The 21,096-nt window shown below is 43.0% G+C and overlaps 1 protein-coding gene across 1 annotated transcript in view; it reads right to left on the minus strand.

Annotated features, from left to right (window-relative positions):
• Positions 1-275: 275 nt before the first annotated feature.
• The window catches only part of KDR (kinase insert domain receptor), a 32,666-nt gene continuing 11,845 nt past the window's right edge, over positions 276-21,096 (minus strand). Inside the window, exons 14-30 of the mRNA XM_075026012.1 lie at positions 20,030-20,176; positions 19,745-19,876; positions 17,979-18,085; positions 17,443-17,578; positions 17,060-17,164; positions 15,738-15,851; positions 14,411-14,499; positions 12,525-12,681; positions 10,934-11,034; positions 9,469-9,591; positions 9,216-9,327; positions 8,716-8,815; positions 8,494-8,599; positions 6,467-6,618; positions 2,912-3,008; positions 2,716-2,804; positions 276-1,844 (exon numbers count right to left, since the gene is read on the minus strand). Of these exons, the coding sequence (XP_074882113.1) occupies positions 1,625-1,844; positions 2,716-2,804; positions 2,912-3,008; positions 6,467-6,618; positions 8,494-8,599; positions 8,716-8,815; positions 9,216-9,327; positions 9,469-9,591; positions 10,934-11,034; positions 12,525-12,681; positions 14,411-14,499; positions 15,738-15,851; positions 17,060-17,164; positions 17,443-17,578; positions 17,979-18,085; positions 19,745-19,876; positions 20,030-20,176 (2,087 nt within the window). The 3' untranslated portion in view covers positions 276-1,624. The remainder of the gene's footprint in view (positions 1,845-2,715; positions 2,805-2,911; positions 3,009-6,466; positions 6,619-8,493; positions 8,600-8,715; positions 8,816-9,215; positions 9,328-9,468; positions 9,592-10,933; positions 11,035-12,524; positions 12,682-14,410; positions 14,500-15,737; positions 15,852-17,059; positions 17,165-17,442; positions 17,579-17,978; positions 18,086-19,744; positions 19,877-20,029; positions 20,177-21,096) is intronic.

Here is a 21,096-nt window from a genome sequence, read left to right on the forward strand (position 1 = left end):
ACTATAGGTACGCACAGAAATGTTCATAGATCTGTACAATGGTATAAATAAATAGATTCATTAAATGGCACTTGAAATAAGTTGCACTTGATAAAATTCCCTGTCAATAGAAAGGATATAAGAAAATACATGCAAGAAAAGCAAACAAATCTACTCATAGCCCCCACCTCTAAATTTCCAGTCCCTTTTAATAAAGTGAAAAATTCTAGCTATTAAAAATTTTGTGACCCTTGTAATGCTACAGAACACCGATACAAAATGTGAATAGTACAATATCCATTATATAATATATATATTTATATTTTAATATATTACATTTATTTCTACATAAAGAGGCTATAAATACTGTATATGCCTTATATTCATGGTTCCCAGCATTTGACATTATAGTAAGTACAAACAAAAAAATAATTATAAAAATACAAAAAAGAACTCAGTAGAAATAGCTTTCCATTTTAAAATCTTGTAGCCTGCATTGTGTCTATCAATAGAGCTCTGGGACTACAAGAGCACAGGTAAGAAGTTGTCCAACATTTAGGCACAATCTCACCACTCGGAGATCGGAGCTGCCATGAAACCAGTCACGGATTCCCAAGACTACATAAACCGAGATCTCTGCCACTGCAAACGGACTTTGAGTTTGCAAAGTGAAAGAGTCAGACCTACATCTGAGGGAGAGGAGAGGGGATGAGATGAGAAGGCAGGGTGCCCTTAGGATGCCCCGCAAGGTAGATTACAATGCCTTTTCTACCTGTTGTAGAGGCTGCCCCGGTGGTGATTCGGAGCGGGGGTATTTTCTGCAGCTGTTTCAGGCTAGCTCAGCAGCTGGTAGGCACCTGGCATAGGTCAAGGGTGCCAGGGAGGACGGGGAGCAGAGCCATCCCCAGCGGTGTGGCATGCCCTCGGCACCTGCGTCCCATCACTTGGCTCGGTGCTCTGCCTTCTCCCGACTAACCAACCTCACCGTGCAATTCTTGCAAGCAAACGCAGCTCATGAGGTCTGGCACGGCAACTTTTTTTCTCTGCCAAGGACAGAGACCATCGCCCCCACCTATATTTAGCCCAGCCTATGTTTAGTCTCAGGCCGTTAGCAAGTGCCAGGGCCTTGAGCTGGAGGTTTCTTTTTTTGTTTGTGGAGGTGCAAGCAAGGGATAACTCTGAGAAACAAAAAGCCAGCACCATGCTCTTTCCTTCCTGGAGTCCAGCCGCAAGTGGGAAAATGACAAAAAAATAAAAAAATAAAAAAAAAGAGCAGGGCTGTGCCGTTATTTCGTACAACTAGAAACAGTTAAGTTGAATGTCGTGCTGCTGCCTGCGTCAGGCACACGCTCGGCATGTCACCGGGGTCCCAAAGGCCACCGCACTGCCTCTGCCGCTGGGTCAGCACAGCCCACGCGCGGCAGCCGGGGCTTTGCACCCTCAGCCGCCGGCACCCCGCACGGAAAGCGCCTCGCAGCCTGGCATGGGGCGGTTCTGCTGCCAGATGCTCCTGCATCCTCTTGAGGAAAAATCAACGTCTTTTCTTAGCCTCACGGGCGCCGTCTTTCTATACATCAATCCTGAATACCACCGGCCTAGGCGAGGAAGGCACGTTCCGGGGGGACCCGGAGCTGCCGGCTTCGCCCTAGAGCGGCGGGGAGGCGAGCGGCACGGTGCCGTCGTAGGGCAGCCCGTGCGCGCGGCAGAGCGGGAGCGAAGCCTCCCGGGCGCACAAGAGTTCGGTCTCCTCGCTGGAGTAGACGGTGGCGTCCATGTCGTCCGAGTGGTACCCTGACTGGTACCCGCTCGTCTGGTTGGAGGCTTCCGACATGACGGACTCGTTACTCTTGCTGGGCACCAGCGTGCTGCGAAAAACAAGCAGAAACAGGACTGAGCGAGCTGCGGAGACCGTCTTCTGCAGGGCAGGTGGGCGACTCCTGCCGGCAGCTGCTTCCCAGCACAGCAGCGACCAAAGCAAAATGGTGCACCTCACAAAGCTGGCTTCAAGCCTTTTTAAACGTGCATTTGATTATAAGGAGAGACCTTTTTATACGCCCTAACCTCACTAACACGTGAAAAAGATATTTAATTTTATGACGATACAAGCAGTTAGATTGCAACCGCAGATGAAAGGGAGAAAACCTTGAGAGGCTTCACGCATTTCAGCTGTGGTGCGATCGCAACTGCAATATACCTTTGTTTGCACTGAAGTGGTCCTGGAAAAAATAATTCCTGAGAAGCTCTCAGAGAGCATACGTGACGTTTCAGCTCCATGAACACCACTGTGCTTCCTGTGAACTGCACAATGAAACCCCTGTACAATGCTCTGAAAATACACCCAGGTACATCCTGAAAACTCAAGAGTCAGCTTTAGAAAAAAAGAAAGAAAAAGAAAAAAAAAAAAAGAGCTCTTTGTCATTGCAGACAGGCCCTCACAAATATGTTCAATTGTGTGTACCGGCTCAGTTCCTCCGAGGGGTGGTTGATGCTTTTGCAGCTGATAAATACAAGCCCTTTCTGTGGTGCTGGCTGATGCTTCCAAACAGCTGCATTACCTCTCCTCTCCTGGTACCAAATGTAGACAACCAGGCACACAGTGCACAATTTTTCTTTGTGTTTTTAAAAATACAGTAAGAAAACATTTTGTCTTCTAAAAAAATTTTACAAACCAATCAGTCTTCTGACATATTGCAAGCAAAAGGTCATATTCAATCCTATGTGCAGCCTGAGCCTTACCTAAAGGGTATTTTTACTTGTTTATCGCTCTCTTCCAATGTCTTCAGCTCTTCAGACGCAAGAACCATCCCACTATCTGTCTGGTTTTCCTGCAAAGGTATTAGAAATGCATTAAACGGAAAGGGATTAAAAAAAAACAAACATGAAAAAAGACATCCACAGAAGGAAAAGACATACAAACAACAGACAAACTCACCTCCTGAACAACTTTTACAGTGGTTACCAATGGGACATCTTCAAATGTTTTCACACTTACAGGGCGGCTTTTTCTTTTGCTACCTTGTCGGTATTGACTGAAAAGAAAAGAAAACAAAACAAAAAAGTTTTGTGTCCACTATCCACAACTTGGCTGCAAACAGCACAATGATATCAGAATCCTTTTATCTCTCTACAGAGAAGTTAATCCTTTTGTCAAAACATATTATGCAAACCTCAAAATATCCATTTATTGAAAAGGAGGAACAGCCTAGAAAGTGGCATGTTTCTGACCTTCTGCTCCTGACAATCTTGATCTCTGAGCAAATTCTAAGAAATGGCTTTGAGAAAACAGCTCCTTTCCTCAGTTACACTGGAGGGCTTCACTTCCTGCAAGCTTCACTTAGAAGTATAATAAACAGAGGAGCCTGGAGCACAGACATGTGTCTCTTCCTTTGGACTGCACTTCTGAGACCCCTGGCTGGACCTAGGACAACAACAGCAGACTCAGCAGACTGCCGCCCTTAAACCGTGGGGATCAGGACAGGGAGTGCTACATCTCTCTTGAAGGCTCTTCTCCAAAAGAAGTCCTCTGGTCAGGATGACATCCATAAAAAATATTGGACAAAAAAATAAAATTTACTTTCATGGAGGTACTAACACAGCAAACAAAACAGCCACCCTCAGCTTTCTGTCTAAGTGGATATGGAGTAAAATGGATGTTGTCCCAGTTAAACAGGACAAATTTGTGTTCCTAACAGCTAATGAAGAAAAAGCCATGGAGTGGGAAGAGAAACCTGCATCCACTTGAAGCACAAAGCTGGAGACAATTAAGAGCATCTTTCATCCTATTTCCCAGCTTTGAGTCTAGCTATGCTGAGTCCTGCCTATCTCCAACAGACATCTATTTAAACTGGTGGGGATTTTACAAGTTCCTTGTGTAGCCTGCTCAGGTACTCAGTCACACTTTAGAATGTTTTTCAAATATTAAACCCAAGTATTTGCTGCAAATAGGATTTGTGCTATTGCTGAGGACACAGAATAATCAATTAGCATCCTCTTTTGAGCAACTTTTCATATACTGAAAACTGTTACTATGTTCCCTCTCCATTTTCTCTTCCTAGACTTGACAAAAACAGTGCTTTCAAGACCTCTGCACTGACCATGTCTTCTGCTCCTGTTACTCTGCAATGGTAACTAATCCACTTCCCACCCAACACCGCCAGGACCAAGAGCATCTAATGGACAATCTAGTCCATTTACCCTCCTGGACAACCTGACCTTGAATGATGAGAGGTTCATTCTACAACTTGCCGCCTTAGTCTGAAAGCTCCCTGTGTGCTTGCGTTTAATTGTCCACACAGGCACAGAACTGCATGGCCAGGACTACAGTTACCAGGGTGGTGAGGACTGGGAATCCCAGCCTCTTGATCTGCTGAACAACTTCCCAGGTATGGGAGTCTTGCCTCTGCTCAGCCCAGACAAAAGTCAGCCTACATGGGCTACAATGAATGAGAGCCTCCCGGTTAAGCCAAGCTCCTGTGCAAACAGGACCAGAAATAGTGTGCAGGCAGAGAGAGGCCACACGTGGAGTCTGACTCCTGCCCGGTGGCAGTGGGGGCTCAGCTGACGTCCTGACAGTATTTCCTGACACGTGTTTGCATTTTGTAATGACTGTCCCATTAAAAAAGGGCCAAAAATGCCCTACAGAAAATCAAAATCCATCTTCCTCGCCATCCACCAGAACAATCATTCCCCCCAAAAATGAAACTTAGATTGGTTTGACTTGATTTGCTCTTGACAAATCCATGCTGGCTATTTTTAGTTACTTTATTTTCCTGCAGGCATTCACCATTATTTATCTGACTGTTTATTCCAGGATTGTTCCTAGGATTCAAGTTAACTTGATTTAAGAGCTACTCCTTTTCTGTTCTTTCTAAAAACAGGCATTATCTTTACACTTCCTTAAATCTTCTTTACCTCACCTGACTGCTCTTAATGACAATCTTTCAAGGTACAGAAATTGCATATCTATTTTCTAAGCCAAATACAGCAGATGTTAGGAGGTCCTGCTGATTTTAATTTACCTCAGCAACCTAAATATTCTTTAATATTCTCTGTGTTTTCCCTGTGCTTGCTTTTCATCCTCCAGCTTTGATTTAGAGATTGTATTTATCAGCCTCTCCTCATAATTAGTACTTTTGTGAAGATTGAAAAAGACATTACTGAACAGATCAATCTTTTCCACTATGTGTACAGCAAGATGCATGCCTACAAAATAATTTTCAGCTACCAGAACAGAAGAATAAAGCCCCTAAGCATGTCTTAAGCTCCCCACTTTGCCTCTCTGAGCAACTCTGTCACACTGTAAGACAAGAGAAGAGGTTCAAAGTCTCTTTAAAAGGTTGACAGATTTTACTTCTGTTCATAATAGGAAGTGGGGACCGGGAAAAGCCATATAGGAAGTATTAGAAGTGGAAAATAAGTGTGACGTTTTCAGGTTTAAATCATGCTTTTTTGTCTTTCAAATTTATACTTTGGACTGCCCCACTACTAAAACATGGGGTTGAGAGTTCAGCTCTAGGACCATAAGTTCAACTGAAGTGTGAAATGCACTGTGCCTACCTAGTCTTTCCCAGGACCACACAAAAATGTCATCCTGCAGTACCCAAAATCACTGGGAATTTTGTCTTTGGTGGATATAATACAAGCAGCGAGGGAGAGGGCTCCACTTTGTGAAAACCATGTGAAACCTGCCAATAGAGTCCATCTCTGCCCTGATGGTTGGATCCATCTCCTTCTATCTTTCTCCTTCTTCTGAGATTACAGCAAGCAACACAGGGGTCCCAGCATCTAAATGGTTGAATTTGATCTTAGGCAGCACTAGATGAGAAAATATCTTTCTCCCTTACACCCCATGCTTGAAGTCCTCACAAGGTCCAACATAAGTCCTGCTTAAGTACATTAGTACAAACTGCTTACCGGGGAAGTCACCTCTGCCACAATATCCAACAGCATCTACCATTATTGGTCCATCATAGATGGCCCAGCAGCCCACCAGAAGCAAGCAGTGGACAAAAAACAGTGACAACACTATTTAGGTCGCATTCCCCTTGCTATCAATTCATGACCTATTTACCAACATTTCACTCTAGGAGGGGAAATGGCAGAGAGGTTATTAATGATAGATCTATTACCATTAGTATCTTAGGGATCTGCAACACAAGAGTGTAAACACAACTGATTTGGATCAGTAAAACTTGTATTCATTCTTGTTCTTAAAAACTAAATAACAAATACTCTAGTGGGGTTTTTTGAGAGAATACAAAATCTTGAAAGGGTAGCAAAAAAAAATATTTTACAAAAATCACTAGCATTTTGAGAGATAAGAAACTACTTTTTGCCTACAAAACCTCTACAGATTCCTTCTTATCCCTATAGAGGAGGTTAAATATGGACCAGGCAGCTGAAGTCTCTTCCTTTCATTTCCCCTGCCCCCACAGCTTGAACAAAACCTGCCCAGAGGCCCCAGTAGGATGTCCACCATATAAAATACCTAATTCCTGCTGTGTTGTCATAATGGAATTTGGGATCACAGACTTCCTCTTCCTCCCTACAGGAAGCAGGTGAAGTTGGGAGAGAGAGACCCGAATCCTCTTCCATATTCAGCGATACTGACAAAGGAAGGACAACGTAGTCTTTACCATCCTGTAGAATGCAGTGAAAAAATACAAAAATTAAATAGGCTACAGAGATACACAGACATAAACAACTACACACACGTACATGGAGAATGCATCTGTTCAACAGTGCTACCTTGGTTGTTTTATTAAACTGTGAACACTATAGCACCTTTGCAGGAGCAACTATATTAAAAGAAGGAAATTTAATAAGAACCACTGCCAAGTAGTTTTAGATAAAAAAATTGAGATTTTTATATGACATCCTGTAACATAATGTATAAACTGAACTTTTTATTGATGTCTTTGAAATAAAAAATGCAGGTTTTAGTAATGTTTGAATCCCAATGACACAAAGAACATGGACCTGAAGAAAAAAATAACCTTAAACTGAAATTGAGACTGAATTAGACTACAGTGTATTAATCAGAAAGACTAAATTAAGCATAAGTAGTAAATGAAAAAAAGAAGGAAATGGATAGAGAAAAAAAGGAAATTTTCTATCAATACTTTGGCATCTAATTTGATGTGAATAACAAGGATAGCACTTTTAAAAATTTATTCCACTTGTTAGCATTTCTGCTTTAAAGTATAAAGAGAAAAAATGGATTATGCATCCTTCAGTACTGCATACCTATTTATAGTCCCATAAGAAATCCTTTAGTAGACTCCACCTTTTCTCTAATTTTTTGGCATCTATCCCTTTGGGATCGCAATATCACAAATACATAATTAGCTATTAGTTATCAGACAGTAAATCATGTTTGTCTTTTATAGTCGCAGAACACTACAGTTCATGACAAGAGGGTCTAAATCATTAGCAATCCAACCATATTAGGTTATGGGCAAATATACACAAAGTGTGTTCTGAACATACAAGGAAACACTTTTTTTACTGTGAGGGTGACTGAGCACGGGCACAAGTTACCCATAGAGGTTGTGGAGCCTCCATACTCAGAGATATTCAAAAGCTGTCTCGACATGGTCCTGGGCAACAGGGTCTAGGTGGCCCTGCCTGAGCAGGGGGGGTTGGACCAGAAGACCTCCAGAGGTCCCTTCCAACCTCAGCCAGTCTGTGATTCTGTGATACATAAGATTCCAGCTGCTCTTTAGGAAAGTGAAGAAACGCTATCCTTTCTGAGTTTTGTATGCACAGAAGACACGATAGTTTGGAAGGGCAGGTAATTCCCATCATTAGCAATAGGTCAGAAAGGCAGAACTCATCTAATAGGAGAGCACGTGGCCAAATCCAGCCTCCTTCATCCAGTGTGCTCATATTTATTGCCCTGGCCTTGTCCATTTCCGCAGTACAGGAAGAGGGAGCCACAAGATGGAGAAGGTGGGAGGGAGGCCCATGTACCCCACCTGGACGCAGTGGGCTCTCTTACCACAATGTCTGCACACAGGACAAGCCTTAATACACTTTTCTGCATGGAGCTGCTGACAGGCAGCGAAATGCCCGTATCCTCATTTTCCAGAAGAGTCATTAAAAGCATTGCAGCCCACATCCTCACATATGCTAAGATATCCATCTCTGGCACAGTAAGATCAACAGGAGCTACCTGCCGAAATGCCTCTGCAGTATCCAGAGAAATCATCAGCAGAGCAGGGAATTGAGCCTATGCCAAGACAGCCAAGTAACCACAGCGGTGGTGTCATGCCTCGCCGGCAGGGCAAGGCGACTTTTGGTTACCACAACAGACCTCTGCAATCTTCCCCCCCCAAAAGTCATTCTTCTTGGCAAGTTGCTCCAACCGCTGGTCAGTAGCGTGAGCAGTGGAAGAAGCCCAGGCTCCCCAATGGCTCCAGTGGACAGTACCCAACTACAGGATTTCGTGGTGGCTGGCAGGGCAGGAGGGGTTCAGCTGGTGGTTTTAGGAACCAGACAACACATTTCACGTACCTGACGGACGTTGGCTTGCAGTAAATTCCCCAGGTGCTCCACCAGCTCTGAAAAAGTCGGTCTCTGCTTAGGATCTCCGTGCCAGCAATCCAGCATTGTTTGGTACCTAGAAGGACAAAGTCCATTAAAATATCAGCATAAAGAAAACAGCACCTATTGCTTCCTTCAGCACCTGCTATTACTGTGGGGTAAATGTGGGCAGCTGGAAGAACATTTTCTCACATTTCTGGTGTTGTATAGTCTGGTGCTCTCATTCTTGTTCCTTCTTTCAGTCTTCTGCAAAATTCCTCATCAATTTTCACTCCAGGGTATGGCGACGCGCCTAAAATGAGAGCAACGGTAATTTTAATGCATTAGACTCTTAAATTCTAGGATTAATTTTCAAACAAATAATTCGCTATGGCCTGAGTTAATAAGGTAATTCAGTATATTTGGATGTACAAACAATTTATATTTATGACGGAAACAGCAACTGATTGAGTAAATGAGGTGCATCATCACATACTGAAATTGTATGAAGAAGCGTTTCAAGTCCATGTTCCTACATTTGCATTTTTAAGGAAATTTGAGTATTTTATTTTGGTGGAGAAAATAAACAGGAAATTTTCAAGAAGTAAAAAAAAAAAAATAATGCTAAAGAGGATCCAAGAATACTTTGACTGTTTTCTTCAGACTCTGTTGTTTAAAATTTAAGATGGCTCAGTAAAATTAAAGTGACTCACCTAATGAAAATATTTCCCATAGCAGAACTCCAAAGGACCATACATCACTCTGAATGGTATATACTCTATCAAAAATGGTTTCTGGTGCCATCCATTTTAGGGGTAGTCTGGCCTGAAAGTATTTCCATAAACAAAAAGGTATCACAGTTTAGCAAAACATTGAGTTCCCACAAACCCATTTAAGGTGAAAAAAAAAAAAAAGGAGTCCTGACTTCATATTAATTGTCTCTCAAATTGAGAATCTGAAACTTACATCTCCTTTTCTGACGTAATCTGGGTCTTTGTAGATGTCTCGAGCCAAGCCAAAATCACAGATTTTGACCACGTTATTGTCTGACAAGAGGATATTACGAGCAGCCAGGTCCCTGTGGATGCACTGCAAAGAGAAGTAAACAACTTCACATGCTGCCTGTTGTCACAGCTCTGTCCACAGGGCTGATCTCTTTCACATATGTGCTCTCCTACCCTCAAAGGCCAGATAATTCCTAAAACCTTTTAAGAAAAAGAACCTCAGCATCAACATTTACTGATTTTAAGTGCTTTTTTGATGGTCACAACTGATTTGGCTCAGGGAGGCTTGTGCTCCCAAGTCCAAACATACATCTGTTTATCCACTATACAGAAAGGGCCTTTGAAGTTAGCTAATTAATTATCTTAAGAAGCTAATGCAAAACAGTTTGAGATCTGATTACCTTTAGATTTACTTAGGTTCACTCAAATCTATGTACTCTGCTTTCTCTTTGAAAAATATACCACACTAAAATGCCAATTTGATTCCAACACAAACTAATCTTGACTACAGAGAGAAAAGTCCATGTCTTTACCTATGCAGAACAGCTTAGCCAACAACCCAAAGATGTCAAAACTCAAGCCTCAATAGCTTGAAGTAAAAAAGCCAGGCTCTGAAAGTGGCTGCAAATTTGCTTCTAGTATGGACTAGAACTGCAGATCCTGGAAAGACATTTTTACATAGACACATCAACCAGGATGTATGAAATATAGACAAATGCATGTTTTTAGAAAAGACTCTGAAGTCTGCTCTTGAACACCTAGCCTGCACTCTAGAGCTGTGTTGTATTCCCTGCTTCTTTTTCCTTTTCCCATTTCTAAGTACTTTTTGTTCCTATACAACTGCAGGCACTTCCTTGCTCATGCTGGAATTTACATCCTTTGAAACATGTACTATACATATTAAGGATCAAACCACGGAAAAGCACTTCTAGAAGGCAAAAATGCAGGTGACGTGCTATTGACTGCCAGGGTGTCTTTGGCAGGAGACTCTCCAAGGAGTCATCCATGAAGTTTCACAGGTGAGCATTGTGTCTCCTCACACTGCCTCTCCAATCCCACTGCACAAGTTACAGGCAACCTCCTCAGAGCAAACTCCTTTACTCTAGTTTAGGTCCAGTTACCAGGGATTTGTCCCTAACTCCTTTAATTGTCCTTGTAAGTCAGCTCCCCTCCTCCAACTACTTAATCACTCTTCTATGAATCGGTGACCCTTAAACCTTATACAGATCACTAACATTTGTGTCAATAAATGCACGGGCTGTTTCACTCTGTAGTATTAATGATTCGGGTATGTCTTAGGGCAAAAAGAAAATGTTGCGGATGACTGCTAGTCCAAAGATGAACATGCTGTTTCCTTCTATAGACCTACAGCACTATTTCCTACAGTCAAATAAATAACATGCCACTCTTCCTGAGAAGTTCCTTACTTTGCGTGAAGCCAAGAACTCCATCCCCCTCGCCACCTGGAAGCTATAACAGATGAGGTCCTCCATGGTCAAAGGGTTCTTGCAAAGGTCTTCAGGACCAGCTGCAAAGAATCAGATGACAGTCAAACATGCCCTTTGTCACGGATTTCACCCATAACTGCTTCTTAGGTAAAAGTCCATCTTAACCTTATGCCACATTGAACCGGAAGAAAAAAACGAGCCCTTTTTTGGGCCTGTATAATTATCAGTAACAACCCATTCTACACCAAACTAGTCCTGTGTAAAATAAATTTTGAGATGATGGGTTATACCCCAGGCCTCCTTGCTTATTTCCAGAGTTCCCACCAGTGGAAAGATTTGCAAAACAATTCCAAAAGAAAAACAACCAAAACTCAGCTCACAAGTTCCTAGGACAGGAAAGGCTTGCTGTGGTTTCAGCAGATGAATTTGGAAACCGAAGAGAGGGAGGCCCCACCTAGTCCTTACGGGGGAAGAATATGCCATGGGGATAAAGACTTCAATTTGGCAAAAAGCCCTGCTAATCTAGGGTAGAAGAAGCCTAACCTCATTCTCTAGTGACCTGGAGGAATAATGCATTCAAGTATCCAACAAAGATACAGAGGCATTTAGTTCCTGCTGAAATAAACAACTCGATGACTTTGCCCAGCTCTTGATTTTAAGACAAAATTGAAGAACTACAACACTGGTGGCTAAACCCCTCATCTCAAGGCCTGCTTTAGGTCTACATACTTCTTACAACATCCCATCTCAGAGGGTCAGTGGTTATACCAGGGAGGTCTGAAAAGGACCAAAATGGTGTGGAAATGCATAAAGTGCATGCCTGACGTTACCTATTAGGATTGCATTGAAACCACAAGATCATCCTCCCTGTTAACATACTGATGTTTTTCTTTGCATTAAATGATTTTCAGTAGAAGTTGAGGTACAGGCAGTTTTGCTACAGCCTCCCTTGTGACCAGTCTGATCCTACCGCTTGCTGAAATTAGTGGTTTTTGAAATATGCTGGCAGCGCTGAGCACTTTGTGCTGTCTCTGCCAAAGGAGAACATGGCGAATGTATCAGTGAAACTGCTGCAGAGAGTATGTATATCCAGCGGAGGCTTTAAATGAGTGGATAGTTGAGGTTTCCTGTTCCTGACAGACCACCTGCGCAGTGGGAAGGCAAATCAACCTCTCTGCTAATAAGCAGTGCAGCAGATGGCATTTCATGATATTTAACTTCTGGGTAAACATCGAGGAAATTCAGTTAGCATCCTGGCGCATCCCTCTTTGCACTGCCTTTGGAATTGGTGCTCTGCGATTTTCCCTGAAGACACTAGGATGTTAAATAGACGGGTCCCCAAAAGGCAGTGCACTAAAAATGCATCCTTTACAGACAGGACAGTACCTGGGATTGGGCTGAGGGGTTTGGGATGCTGGACTAGATAATCCATAGCTCGGGAACTTTGGTGATCCAGGAAATACCCCGCACACAGCTTTGAGGGAGCTTTGGAAATCACACCGTCCCCAGTGTCCCTCATCAGCCCCCACCCATGACAGCTGTTCCAACACCAGGAGAAGATATATCCTACCATCCTCCTCTTCCACATCACTTAGGGACCGCTCCTCCACAAAGCCAGAGCTTGCTGAGCTCTGGCTGCTCGTGATGCTGTCCAACCGTCGCTTCAGGTCTGCGGAGACGTCACCAGTATAGTTCTCCTTCCCCTGCCGAAACCTGGCACTTTTGGTCTAGAAATGTGAGGGGAAGGTGGGAGAAATCAGAAGCAGAAAGCATGCCAGAAGCTTCCTCGGGAGAGGCGATGATGGTCCCCATGGTCCGTGCCACAGGCACCACTGTAGGCAGGGAGGGCAGCCCAGCACTGGCAGGATCGGCCGCTCTGCTCCAACCTGGCTCTGGTTGGGGCACCAGGCTGGCGCGTTGACAGCGCTGGCAAACCCCAACCCATGGCCACGCAGGCTCACCAGCTCGAGCACCCTCTGCTGCTCCACAGCACGGCTTTAGCCTGCTCCTGCGTCCTCCCAGCTGCCCCCCCGGAACATCTCCACGTGCTGGGGAATAAATAAATGCACGCTGACAGGCTGGCCTTCTCAGCCCCTGGTGCCCACCACTTGTGAAGCACACGTGGATGCTGCCAAACCCCCTCTCGTACCCTTGAGCCTCTCCGCACTGCTACAGCTTTACCTTCCGCTGCTGCAAAGGCCCTTCTGCTAAACCTCTACCTTGGCCAAAACCCTGGCAGCCCTCAAAATCTGATTTATTTCCTTCTTCCCCTAAGCCACTGAATGCATTTAGGGAAGATGCCAGCCCCACAGGCTTCCTCCACCACATTTCCATTTTCTCCTGCTTTGGTTTGGTGACTTTTCTCCCCTGGCAGGGCTGGTTTTTTCCATTGCCAATTCCCATCCCCACCGCTTGTGTAAGCAAGGGTCAGCACCCTTGTGAAAGCCTGCCTCTTCCTCCAAGGCCTCTCAGATATTTGTTTATCCTTTTTACCTCACAAGAGGATGCAGCGAGTTGCCTTTGCCAATATAAAATAGTAAACAATGACTCCAAGGATAAAGAAAAATAACCCCCTGGAGAACCAACAAGCAGTTTGAAGAAGCTCTGATCCAAACACAGCAGCTGCAGGAAGACTCAGGTCTACCAGCGTGCCAGAGCAGAGCCCAGGGGCCTCTCTCTCGGCTGTGGGTGAAGAAGGGTAGGGTCCTGAGCATGATGCTCAGCACTGGGTACATGCAATCATGCTCTTCATCCAGCAATCTGACCCTCAGAGGGGATGGATCCTCCCAACCCTCTCCAGAAATCAGACCTCCTCTCAGAGGCATCCAGAAATGAGTTTGAAAACGCCAGCCTCCATCCTCCTTCTCCTTTCAAACTGGGGTGCAAAGAGGGGGTGCTGTGATGGAGCTCCCCTTGGCAAAGGACTTGGGAGGTGAAAAGCTGAACATAAACTCATGAGATACATCAATTATACAAAATGATTAACAGAAAGAAAATGTATAACCTGATTCAGCAATGAGCCAAGGGGATAGTGGAACAGATCATCACATGATAGAAGATACCTACAGATATCTGATGGATAGACACACTAAGCAGGGAGTGCAGTTATTTAAGGTGGTCTGGAGCTTAACTAAGAAAGGAAAAAATTCAGGCTGATAATCAGAAAAAAACTTCCTGACAGATATGGCCAAGTGTAGAACAATCTGCCAAGGGAAATAGTGGAAGCCCAGTTCCTTTGCACATTTTAAGCTAACAATAACAAAATAAGTACATTGCAGGGGCCAGGGGAAAGACTAGATGACCTCTGATGTCTTTGCCATCTCTCATTCCCATAAGAAGTACTAGATATTCAGCGTCCCCAAGGATTGCCACTTCAGTCTACACTAGAAACAGAAACATCGTGTGTGGAAAAACCCCACCAAATCAAACATTATGCTGTTAACCTTGACTCCTTACCTTGTATGGGACAAATTCACTCCTCTTGCTCCGAAGGTAGGCTGACAGATTTCCAAACTTGCAATATTCCACGATCACCATGAGTGGGCCTGTACAACATGTAAAGCAATTCTTTAGAAAGACCATTTATATCCCACCTTATCTCACAGCAACAGTTTGTGGCTAGAAATACATACATTTCAAAAAGCATTCTAGTACCCAGAAGTTTTTAAAAATACCAGTAATAAAAAAAATAATAAAATCTAATCAAAGCAGGGAAATGATTCCTTTTCTGCTGTATAAGGAAGGAAAAGAAAGCACATACTTTTGAAAATCACAGGCCTAATTTCATATGTGAAAATATATAGTGGCGTGCTTATACTTAAAGTGCCAATAACTGCCGATGCTAACTGACATTGTAAGGATGCAACATACACATTTGAATGAACTTCAGTGCAATTAACTACTCATCTGCAATAAAGTACACACATAATTATCTATGCATTTTTGTGCAGGCAGTTCAAGTCCTAAAAAACTTAAAACAGGAATCTTGGTTTCAGACATAGATGCTTTAATGTACAGTCCAAATGTGGTATTTCATGCTCAAATTGCCTCATATAGGCATATGCTACAATGATAAATTTCCATCCTAGGTTCCAGATACTGGCCATCTCTATTTTGTTATGGAATAAACAAGGAAAGAAATATTTATGGATTATGTTTCCCTCAACTACTGCACTTCTGTCATGGAACTTTACAAATTAAATTCTGATCCCACAGTAAGCCAACAAGTCAGCTTCCCTGAAAAATTATTACTGAGTTACTTTACACTGAATTTCTTCTAAATTAGCATGCAGTTTCATTTGTTAAATGAAACATCTGTCCCCTATTATAAAATAAAATACGTTCATCCACCCAGAGCTGGACTCCAAATTGCAATCTCCCCTCCTACACACACACAGAGGTACCCACAGTCCATCCAAAGCCAGGGAGGGAAGTCACAACTTGCAGTTGCACTGTAGCCTGTGACAAGAAGACCAACTTTTAAAATCTGGTACTAGGCTCAGACCCAAAGTCTGTTACATATGGTGTGTCCACTATAAAAGTGGATCTGACAGACAGAAAAGCAAAGTGATAGAACAACTAACAGATGGAGCTGGATGTAGAACTCAGGGCTTCTGAGCCCTTATGCCACCTCTGGACCTGCTCACTCTTATCAGAATTATTTTTTTAAAAAAGAAGTCTATTTCTTCCAAACCTTAATTTTGAAACTCAATTTTCTATGCAGAAGAAATGGCAGAAAAAGGGTTTTCATTAGCACCTTCCTGCCCACTGAGAAGTTACTCACCTCCTGGCTTTGTGCAGGCTCCAAGTAAATTGACGACATTGAGATGATGGCCAATATGAATGAGGATCTTCAGCTCTGACATAAGGGCTCTGTGCTCACTGTGGGTTGCACCCTCTGCAGAGGTAAAACAACACAGATCAGGAGCATCACAGACAGAAAGTTTTTCCCTTCCTCTGTGTTCTCTTCTGTTATTTTTCCAGCCCATCTGGGAAGTCTTGTTGGTTGGTAGCCTGGGTCGGCTGTGCTGCAGGACACTGATAAAAGCTAGGCACGTGCATGACAGGGTTGGTTTTGCTCTGCTTCTCAACATTTTCTGAAGTTTGCCAAGGGCAGTACATCAGAAGAGGGACAGAAACAATCCAGATCAGCAAACATCTTTTTTCCTACAGACCTTCTGAGCAGTTCGACCCTCCCAGCCAAGAAGAGCTAGAAACATTGTCCCATAGCCATTGCTGTGGTTCATGCTAAGGGTCCAATGGGTCCACGGACTGGGGACTGGGCCGAACATGCCTGACCCTGCAGCCTCACCAAAAGCCTGGAAACATGGCTGGTCTCCTCATCCCACAGGGACAGAAGGGCAAGAGGAAACAGCTGAAGCAGTGGGGAGAGAGGGGCAGAGGAGGCAGCTCTCTGCAGGCTGCCTGAGCACTGGGAAGCTGGAAGGACAGGGCTTTCCAATTTTTATTGCCATTACTGCACACTCATCCCATTGCAACGAATCTGCAACAGGTCTTGCCTCGCTTGCGACTGCTCACACTGTACTGTCAGAAATCCCTTGGCTTTCCCACACTTCCTCCAGTACAGCACAGGGTGGGATACAGCCCCCGGCTGCTGGCAGCCCCATTTTGCTGCCCAGCTATGTCCTCTTCAGGAACAATGTGTCTGGGAACCGCAGCTTTCAACTTTTCTGTGGTGAATGCAAGGCACTATAATATGATTTAAAGTGAGGAGAAAGCTGTTCAAAACTAAAATTCATTTTGGAGCGTGTCTAAGCCATTGTCTGAGACTTGCAGAAAGCTCCTCACCAGGCTGCATAAGGCAAAAATGGACAAGTGCAAATTGCTTGCAGCAGCAAGTTTGTATTCTGAACCTGAGTAGATCTATAAAGCAATGGCTAAGAAACCATAGTCGCATTGCTCCAGTTATCGATGAGGGAAAGGCATGTACTTTCCCTAATCATTGCTTCTTAACACCAACTGTTAAGCTAAACTTGTATACACCATTGGTATGAACATTTTGATTTCTTTCTATCTACTGGTTATAGTATTGGCGATTATCCCTATATTGTGTATTCAAGGTGAAGTTTTAGTCATCATTTTTACCTTTAAGCATTTTGACTGCCACTGTTTTGCAGGTAGCAGTTTTGTCGATCCCAAATGCATCCGCTTCTATGACCTGGCCAAAAGCTCCACGCCCAAGAGGTTTACCTTGAAGTGAGAAGATGAACATACTCCAATTTATTTGCCTGGCACAGTGGGCAAAAGATGCAGAATAAACAGCAACTCTAAACGGAGTTTGTGTATCAGAAATTAACAGAGGGCTGATAATGGGGAGAGGATGCATTATATTCTATTATATTCTACGGGACCACAGACCCACAGGGGTCCTGCATCAGGGCAGCCCCATGGCAAGCCAGGACCTGAAACATCCCCCAGCACAGGGCTGGCTGCAGTATCACTAAATGGCTTGTGCAATGAAGACGCACCTAGCTTTAGCCGGTCTCTGGGAAACTCCCACTTGCTGGCATCATACGGGAGCCGTTCACAGTGCTCGTCTATAGGGACTTCGTCAGGATCCATGATGATAGACAAGTAGCCAGTCTTCATGTCCCCTCCGCTGGCCTGGAAAATGGTATTAGTTGTAGTTGCACAGGTTTTTTTTCTGGCAATGTGCAGGCAAAGTGCCATTTTCTCACTTTGTAGTGTTTCACTAGTTCCCAGAAATACCAGGCTACCATTTCCCTACACCATGTCATCATGAGTGTGATCATCGTTAATTACTTGCACTTTTTTTTAATAAACAAAACCAGCAGAAACATTTTTTTCTCTTGCAAGGGCCTGTTCAATTAAAAACAAATTTCTGTGCCCCCGGTTCCAGGCAAGAATGTTACGGCATGGAGAGAAAAAATGTGTCTGTTGATTTAAGAACAATGGGAAGAAACAACACAAAAGGCCTCAAGTCAGCTCTCATTTGTCATGCAAGACCAGTGCTGATAGGACAGTACAAGAATTTTTTCATTACCCGCTTAACAGTCCGGAGGATGATTACAAGAAGCAACCAGAAGAACATGGCAATCACTGCAGTGCCAACAAGGATAATGAGCTCCAGATTTGTTTTCTCTTCAGCGCCTGGGAAGAAATAAATGAATATCTGAGTGATAGTTGGAAGCGTATTGGTTTTGTTCATTCATTAAAGTACATAATGGAGGTCCTTGTTCTGAAGGTTCGTTTTAAAAGTGCAACATGGAGCAAAGAAACGAAAGCAAAACAAAACAAAAAGCTTGGGTTTTTATGTTGGAATATTACATTTAGTTTCATGCTGCTTTACACACCACCCGATTTCTTAGCATCAGCTTTGTTCCAAGGACAGTATCTGGACCTTTGGCAAATATAAAAAAGTAAAATCTCACGTTTTAAAAAGAAATCATTGTTTTAAAATACTCAAAATGAATGACTCTTTCTCCAGAAACTGAAAAAACCCCATCATATAGTAAATAAAGTGCTGTAAGAATGACCCAGAGAACAATCTCTCTCTTGCCTCTTTAAATGCTTCAGCTGGGGTACAAAACCCCATGGTTCTAGAAGAACACATGAAAATAAGGTCTTTTCCAGTAAAATAGTGTTCAGCAGATACCTACCACTTGAACATCTACTAATGCGCAGGAGCAGCTCTTTTCTTCAGCCCCCATTTGCCACATCATGCTCTTCTATTTCATCCTTTGCACCATACAGATTTTCCTACACAGCAGCACACCCCATTGCATGACCCCAATGAGCTGCACTATAAATTTCTTGGAGTGAAACAGTATGTCCTACACAGATTTTCAACTTCTACAGACATGCCCCAGCCGTATTTACCACATCAGCTGAAATCTACATTGATGTCAGCTGCAGACAATTTCCACCCCATGTAAACATATTGCCCAACATCTTAATAACCTAATGGGACCTATAAGAATAACAGGATAGTGCTTTAATTACCTTAACGGAACAACGGAATGGACAATCACCCTGACTTATAAGACAGAGGTTTGTGAAGGATTCAGTGACTAAATTTTGCAAATGTACTAATATCAACAGTAATGAGCTTTTAGTTCGAGGCTTCTCCTTGCAGCTCTTGGTGTAAAGTCCATCATGGTTCCAGCTACTTAGACTGCAGACTAACCTCTTGTTAGGATTTATTGTTTATCATTGTGAATTTCATTTCAGTGTGCCACAATAGGACTGCAACAAGTGAGAGACGGGTCTCAGAAATGCTCGTTCAGAGCTTGGTGGACTAAGGCTGGAGTCCTCTAACCCAAACCCGCTACCTGTTGCTATCACTGAAATGGGACAGCAATCACAACAGACTGCACAAAGTCTTCACTCTGTTTTTCTTAGATGCTGTTACAGCAATGACATAGTTTAAAAAGTTAAAACTGTTAAAAAACATAGTATGACAATTATATTACCAAGACAATAGAGATGCCCCAGGATTTCTGCGGGTTTAGGTAGGCTCTGTTGTATAGGTTTGCATGTAATATAGACTGGCAGAATTTTCTTTGCGACTGTAAGATAGATTCAGCTTTTCTTGAAAAGCACTAAACATTGTGAAGAAGAAAGCGTCAGCCTCAACAGCTGGGATTATGATGGCTATGACAGCACCCAATTTGAGCTTGATAGGAATGGTCATGACTTTTCACAAATCTCATGGTGTATTTTCAGCTCTCCAATCAGGATAGCCAGTAGATTTTCCTTTTAGTGATTATAAAGATTTCATGCACAATCTGGAAAGAAGCTAACACTAACCTTCCACTGAAAAAAAAGCCACTGCTTTTCTGCATCCAAGGACGTTGCAGGCAAGGCAGGTGTATAGCCCTCCATCTTCTTTCCTCACTCGACGTATGGTGAGTGTTTTGTTTCCATCTTTCAAAACAATACCTGGAAAAAATCGTGATTCTTAGTTCTACTACTTTTACGCCGCTTTGTGTTAGAAATTCAAAATGAAACTTTTCATAGTGAAAATCAGCAGTGAGTCCCATAAAAGAAAGCACTTAATTGATAGAAAATTCATAGCAAAGGAGCAATCCTCACCTGAATCTTCAACAAGGGTTTCGTTATTTTTAAACCACATGATGTTTGGAGGCGGAATGCCATTCGCTGTGCATGACACTTCTATGGTTTCACCAATGTTTGTTGTTTGGTTTTCCAGATTTCCTACAAGTGTGGGTGCCATGGGCTCTGTTCGTTTGAAAATACAGAAAAATTACTGACCATTAAAGAAAACATCCGTTTTTGCAGTAATACCACTTGATGACACTCTACACGCTTGGCCCAGTAGCAACTTCTCAAATCCTTTTATAACACCAACAGCCACAGTGTTCATATAAAGATCATAGTTAAACTTCCACATGACATGAAAAAATGACAATAGCCAAGAAAATTTTAACACTATTGATGTAATCTGCTTTAGGTGGTTTAATTTGTAACTGTTTAGACTGCTGAGGGAAGAGGGAATAGGTGAGAAATTGCTTCCCTCACATTTCTATTTCCAGGGTCATTACAAGAAGTTTGATAGTGTGCTGGTCCATCCATTCAGGACAGCCCATGAACATGCATAGATATTATCCTGAATCTGCCTAATCAGCCTAGACATCTAGGTCCCAAAGCAAAGTCATCACTATTTGTGTGAAAAAGCTGATTGATTATCAGCTTGCACTGCTTGTGCCTGAATACCAGCATAACAGTTTTAAATTATAGACACAACTTCAAACTCAAGAGTCAGTGACACAAACCACTAGCATTAATGCTATGAATACACACATGCTTATACAGCTAGAGGGAAAGATGTGTTTTGAAACGTAAAACTGAGAAGTTATTGAGCTAAACATATACCATTATTTGTGCAAAAGCCAAACTCATCTCCTTGCACAGCACAGTGGCTCGGTCAGTGTTTCCTCACTGGTACTGATGAAATAGTAAATCCCTGCTGCCCAGACAAGCCCCAGTCCTGCATGTTACAACAAATGGTCTAAATCTATTTAACAAACTGAGTGCACCATTCACAGCCAACAGATGCAGGGCCTGAAGATACCAAAAACTGACACTACTGCAGTTATTTTCATAAACAACCACACATTTTGGTTCACAGTAAGAGATCT

Source organism: Buteo buteo, chromosome 1, assembly GCF_964188355.1.
Source record: "Buteo buteo chromosome 1, bButBut1.hap1.1, whole genome shotgun sequence".
In the NCBI taxonomy this organism is placed as follows: Eukaryota; Metazoa; Chordata; class Aves; order Accipitriformes; family Accipitridae; genus Buteo; species Buteo buteo.